We start from the raw sequence: 6,699 nt of genomic DNA, 5'->3' as shown, positions 1-6,699 counted from the left end.
GCATGAGATCTTGATCAGGGCTGGAACGTCGCAGAAAAAGTGGTCCAGTCTGTTTTCTCCACAGAAACACAAACTGAAGGTGAAACCTGTTTGTATCATGGAGTTAATGCCCCCACAGATATAGCAGCCCATCACCAAACGAACACAAGCCTGTTGAGACATACGAACAGGATAGAGGAAGGGCGAGCAAATGGCTGAGAAGCGATCATATGCCATCACGGCCAGAAGAAAGCCTTCAGTCCCAACACAGAGAGCGAAAAAAAAGAACTGTGTTGCACAGCCATTGTAGGAAATTTTCTTGTCCTTGGACAAGAAAGTAGCCAGAGTTTTGGGAGCAATGACTGTGGAGTAGCAGAGATCTAAATAGGACAAGTTTCTGAGAAAGAAATACATAGGTGTGTGAAGTCTGGAGTCTATTTTAATGACAATTATCATGCTGAGGTTTCCCACCACAATGACCATGTAGATCAGCAGGAAGAATAGGGATAAGAGAATCTGTGTATCTGGAGCAGTTCCGAATCCCAGCAGAATGAACTCGGTCACTTCCGAGTAATTCCTGTTCAGCTCTGTCTTCATCGCTGAGATCTGTCAGAAAATGAGTGGATGACCATGAGGCCTGTGGATTGTCTTGTTAATTTTTGGTTCCTGAAGTTCTCAGTGAGAGAAAAAGTGTTGAGAGGTGTCCTTGGCAACACATCTGAAAGATTAGCCTTATTTTTTCTAATATATTTAGTGTCCTTATAATACGGGAAATGTGGATGGGCAAAGGATGTCTGGGACAGTGATGACATCAGCCATTCTATGCCATTTGCTCTAACCCATGGAATCAGATGGACTGAGTCCAGATGTTACCTCTCTCAATCTAATAGAATCTAAGATAACTACCTGTATGTCCAATGCCTTGAAATCGTCTGTCAGATGGAAAATACTAATAATCCCTGTATTATAGGACTACTGTGAGGATAACATGAGACTGAATGTGAAAATAAACAATTACAGTTACTAGAACATCTTAAAAGCATAATAAATATTAGCCAAATAAATAAACTAGCGAACAAGCACCTAAATNAGACTGAATGTGAAAATAAACAATTACAGTTACTAGAACATCTTAAAAGCATAATAAATATTAGCCAAATAAGTAAACTAGCGAACAAGCACCTAAAAAATTATTTTTGCATTAAGAATGGAAAACTAGGTGAAAACACAGGTCATTTCCCTTCCCACCACAAGATGCAGTTAATTTGGTTCTCAGAACATCCTGCTATTTAAAAGACATTAGGAAACATGGGATTACTGTTTCATGAGGGAGAAAGAAGCATCCGTCTAAAAGTCATGTGACATGATGAGTCAAACTCCACACAAATGCTCTGTTCGACCTCTACGTCCTACATCATTCACTCTGAACCTCTAATCTCTGATTCTGGGACGCCCACTCTCTTGTTGGCAGCCAGACTCCAGCCTGTCTGTTTCCCTTTCCTGTCAAATGCTAGCATCTTAGCTATGGAAATTATTCTGTTGACATAGAGGTATTATGGTTGAAGTACAAGATTAACTTCCCTAACAAGAAGTATTTTTTTTCCTTATCTATGTTGTTAATTAAACTGAAGACATTAATGCAAATAAATAGAGCAAAAAATATCAATATTACACAGGTCTTGTATTTTGCTTTCTTAATAACTATCCATCCATCTTAATATCAAACACTAAAGAGACAAAGGGGCTCATGGGCAAAATACAAATAATTTTTAAATATCAGAAAAATTAATCCAAGTGGAATAAAATAAATTTTATGTTATGATTCTGTGGTTCCATTACTTTATTTAATTTCTGAACTGACATTTTTTTTTCCCTTCAAGGAACTTATCACCATATTTGAAGTCATGTTTTTATTTAGAAATTTACATAAAATTAAAGTACGGTGGAGTCAGAAGTGAAGCTGATTTAGCTTCTCTTGCTATTTTGTGTATGTGAAGTCAAAATGTTTTATTAGTTATAAGTATGGGATTTTCATTCATATAAATCTGAGTTTTAATCCATGTCCTGCTACTCACTGGCTAACTAATATTAGGCAAATTGTTCAAATTCCACAGAGCCTCATTTTTCTCATTAGCAAACTGTATTTTAGAATATTTACCTCATAGGATTGTTGTTATAAGGATTAGCTTAAATGATGTGTATAAATTAAATGAAATATGTAGCATCTGAGAAGAAAAAGTGCTCAAATAATGGATCTATGAAAGACTGAATGGAAAAAAATAAATGTTTGCCAAATTAAGAAAATGATCTTCAGAAAAAGTTGACTTTCAATAACTAGGTACCTTACTTGAGATCCAGCAGTTTCCAAACGAGCATCGTTGAAGGACTTTAATAGCTGATCATTCTTTTAGAGGAAGCTTTGAGAAAACTGTAGTGAATTACAGAAGTGCTTCACAGTATGTGTTAGACTCATTCTGCTATCTGAGTACACTCAGTCACCAGACTTTTTTTATTTCTAAGTCTCATGTACCTTAATTTTACTTACTTGAGCTAAAAGAGAATCTTAGTTTGGGTGTTCAGTTTGAAACTCAAGAAATATCTTACTCTATATTCTGCAAAGACAGAGCTGAAAATTCCTGTGTTATCTGCTATAAGTTTGATCTAGCCATATAGTTATTCTTAAAACTGAGAAGGGAGATTAGAAATATATATATACAAATGTGTGGTGTTCATGAAAAGGAAGAAGGCCCTGGAGGTCAGTTAGGTCAGTGTTTGCCAAACGTCCCCACACCTCAGAATCAGCGGGGGAGGCTTGTTTTGCTCTGCTTTTAATACTGATTCCTAGATCACACCTCATTCTTAATTAATCTGAGCATTGAAAATTATCTATTGTGAAATGAGTGTGGAGAAGCATTCATTTGTATGTTAAGATTTCCAACTGACTAAAGAAATCAGTCCCTATGTAGAAATTTGAGAATCAGTGAATTTGGTCTTCTCCTTGCTTCCTGGAAGAATAGTGATTGTCTCACTCAAAGTCGGTCAAAATCATCATTAATTAGAGGGCACATATCGCATGGTGCACTGGTTGTTATACACAAATAATGAATCATGAAACATTGCATCAAAAACTGGGGATGTACCGTATGGTGACTAATATAACAAAATAAAAATTAAAAAAATCATCATTAATTATGAAGTTTCTTCTAAAAGGATACTCATAACCCTTCAAGGTATTGTTTTACAAATACTACCTCGAGGAATTTCTATCTTTATCCAACACATAGGTGTCATAAGTACAACTAATTTCCTGCTTTTCTGATGCAATGGATGCTTAAAGTCGATCACTACAGGTTTCCATAAACCAGGTTCACCCCCACTTCCGAGGCACTCTCTCACTTCCTTTACATTTCCACGCTATACATCTACTTCTGTCTTGGGCTCTAAAGACCTTTTAAACAATGACATACAAGTAGACAGTGTATTTTATATACAGCTGAATATCCGGATCTGGAATGTTTGAAGAAACTTCTGAGATAGTACGAAACCCCAATAATTTTAAATAAAATTTTGTGCATTTAAATGACAAGTTTTAAGATTTATATCAAATTCTAAAAACAACTCGTAACCTAAAATTATTAGTAATAAAGGGTACAAGTGATATACCTACAAGTTAAGAATAATTGGACAATTAAAGCAAAAGAGCATATGTTATTTTTTAGCATTCATAGTTGCAAATTATTTTTTAATATGCGTCATTCAGTCAATTAATATCAACACAATACATGGTACAGAAGTAATATTAAATTTATTTTATTTTTCCTTTTTATACATTTGTTGTGTATACAAAATCATATTTTATAAAATACCTTATAATGGCTACCAACTATTCTAAAATTCTGTAACACTCCTTCTATACTGATGTAGTTACTTGAGTCGAGTATTCTTACATAATATATTCATCGTCTCTATCTCATTTTGACTTTTTACTTAAATGCTTACATACTCAACTCTACCAGCACTCATAATCTCTTCTCAATACCAGGTATCAAACATTTTAAATTTCTTATTTTTGCATATACTTTTCACAGTCTCCACTTTTCATTTAGAAACTGGAGATAACAATGGTATCTTCTCATAGAGTTGTTATATGGATTAAATGTTAAAATATGTAAAACACAGCCCTATATATATATGCAAGGGATCATCATTGTTATATTTCACATATACTATGAAACATTAAGCTCCATTTCAACAGCAACAGCAGCAATGATACTACACTAAGACTGCTCAACAACAAGAAAAAATTAAAAAGATAAAAGAGCCTGCCCACAGAAGAGGAAAGTTGTAATCCTTTGCAGCAAAACAAACTTTAAAAAAACTTCGTTGGTTTGAGGAAAGTGAATTTTTATTGAGGCATGAAGATGTTTGTCTCCCCAAAGTTCAAGAGTGGCAGAGTGGGATGTAGTTTCACTGTCCAGAAAAGAGGATTAACAGCACCGATGGGGCAAAAAGGCTCAACCTGTGAACTCGAACGTGGAGATTTACATTTTCAAAAATAAAAGGCACATGACTCACTCCTGATGCAGTGATTCCTTGAAAGGAAACAAGGAATCATTCCTGGTCTATGAATGAGGGACACACAAATCATTTCAACATAGAATCAAAGAGAATTCTTGAAGTTGGCATACAAAATGCTGAGAACTAAGAGAAGCGGTCTTAAGAATCAAAGTGCCATCCCCAAAAGAATTTGGTCTTCAGAAAGTGAGATATTCTTCAAAAAAAGGAACAGAAATATATGTTTCTTCCCTGAACATCATGCAGCCTGTGCAGGCAGCTTTATCAACAGTAGAACAGTTTTATCCACGGGAAATTTAATTTTAATCCAGAGGACTATTCAGTGTTTAGTGAGAAACAATGGTTGCATTGACCATACCTATGGAAGCCCCTAGTTAAAATGATAATTAAAAAAAAAAAATCTAACTAAAGTAAGAGTATTCCTCCTACTCAGGCTGATTGACAAAGAAGTTTTAATTTGACTTGGAAAATAGATATACCTCGACTTCTGATTCTGGTCAAGATAAACTCATAGGAGCCAGATTCACTCTCTTGCCTAAATCAACAAGAGAACATCTCTCTCTCTCACTCAGGCTTTCACCACCCTCTCTATTAATTTATATATATAGATATAGATAGATATAGATATATAACACATAGACACACATATACATACAAATATATGTGCATATACACTCAAGACATTGGAGGCAATGAAGAACAGTGATCCCTGAAGGGTCGGAAAGAAATGTGATAAGTCGAGGGATTACCCCAATTTATTTCACTGAGAACACTTCAAAAATTCAAATTGTGGTTAAAAATAATCCTACAAAGGAAAACTCTGATTTGGTTGGCTGGTGAATTCTATCCAACATTTAAGTAAAAACCTAGTAACAATTCTACACAAACTTTCCCAAGGAATTTAAAATGAGAAAATACTTTCTAATTTAGCCTATGAAACTAGTGTAATGTTAGTGGTAAACCAGATAGAAAAGGACAAGATTACTACTAGTCAACATCTGTTGTGAACATAAATGCAAAATGTCTAAACAAAATTTTAGTAAATTCAATCTAGGGAAAGAGCAAAACTATAATATACTATGACCAGGTAGAGGTTATCCTAGGAATACAAAGTTGGTCTAAAATTCAAAAATAAATTGATTTAATTTACTATATTAACAAACCCAAATAGATTTCTATTATATTTAACAAAATAAATATACATTATATGTGAAAAAATATTTATATATAATATAAATGCATATATAAATTATACATTATATATAAATATATGTGATATATGAAATACATATATATATGTATATGTGTGTGTATGTGCATGTGTATATGTGGTTGACCCTTGAACAACATGGGAGTTAGGGGTGCCAACCAACCCCACACATAGTAAAAAATCCACATATAACTTTTGACTCCCCAAATACTTTACTAATAGTCCACTGTTGACCAGAAGCCTTACTGATAACATAAACACATACGAATAACACATATTTAGTATGTTATATGTATTATATACTGCATTTTTACAATAAGGAAGCTAAAGAAAAGATAGTGTTACTAAGAAAATCATAAGGAACAGAAAATACATTTACAGTACTGTACTGTAAAAAATCTGTGTGTAAGTAGACCCACACAACTCGAGCTGTTGTTGTTCAAAGGATCAACTGTACATATATATATATGTACAGTTGAAATTATTATATGTATGATATATATATATATGAAATATTCTCAATTGACATGGAAAAAGCATTTGGCAAAACCAGACATTCATGTCTGATAACAACTCTCAGCAATTTCCCAGGTCATATAAAGGACACCTGTACAAAACCCATAGGTTATATCACCCAGAATGACCAAAGACTGAGTGACTTCTAATATCAGGAACAAGAAGAGTTAGAAAAGTTTAAGTGTAATTAATATTAGTTTAGCAGAAGCTTCAGGGGATTCAAAATCATGAACAATTTTGCTGAAAGAAAATTTTACTTTTTCAACCACCACATCAACTAATGACTTTCGATTTAATGGAACAACTATTGTAATGGCTTGGTCTAGTCCAGTCCCCTTGCATCAAATCCCATTTAGTGACAGCATGTCAAACCAAAGATTTCTCCCAACAATTTGAAAAAAGAAGAAAGAAAGAAAGAA

The 6,699-nt window shown here is 33.9% G+C and overlaps 1 protein-coding gene across 1 annotated transcript in view; it reads right to left on the bottom strand.

Moving 5' to 3' along the window:
* The window catches only part of LOC100481547 (olfactory receptor 12), a 25,516-nt gene extending 24,940 nt beyond the window's left edge, over positions 1–576 (bottom strand). Inside the window, exon 1 of the mRNA XM_034644793.1 lies at positions 1–576. This exon is cut by the window's left edge and continues 1 nt beyond it. Coding sequence (XP_034500684.1) covers positions 1–576 — 576 coding nt within the window.
* Between the last annotated feature and the right edge of the window lie 6,123 nt (positions 577–6,699).

The sequence above is a fragment of the Ailuropoda melanoleuca genome, chromosome 16 (genome assembly GCF_002007445.2).
Source record: "Ailuropoda melanoleuca isolate Jingjing chromosome 16, ASM200744v2, whole genome shotgun sequence".
NCBI classification, from domain to species: domain Eukaryota; kingdom Metazoa; phylum Chordata; class Mammalia; order Carnivora; family Ursidae; genus Ailuropoda; species Ailuropoda melanoleuca.
The sequence above is the reverse complement of the archived record's forward strand: the minus strand, read 5'-3'. Positions and strand labels throughout refer to the sequence as shown.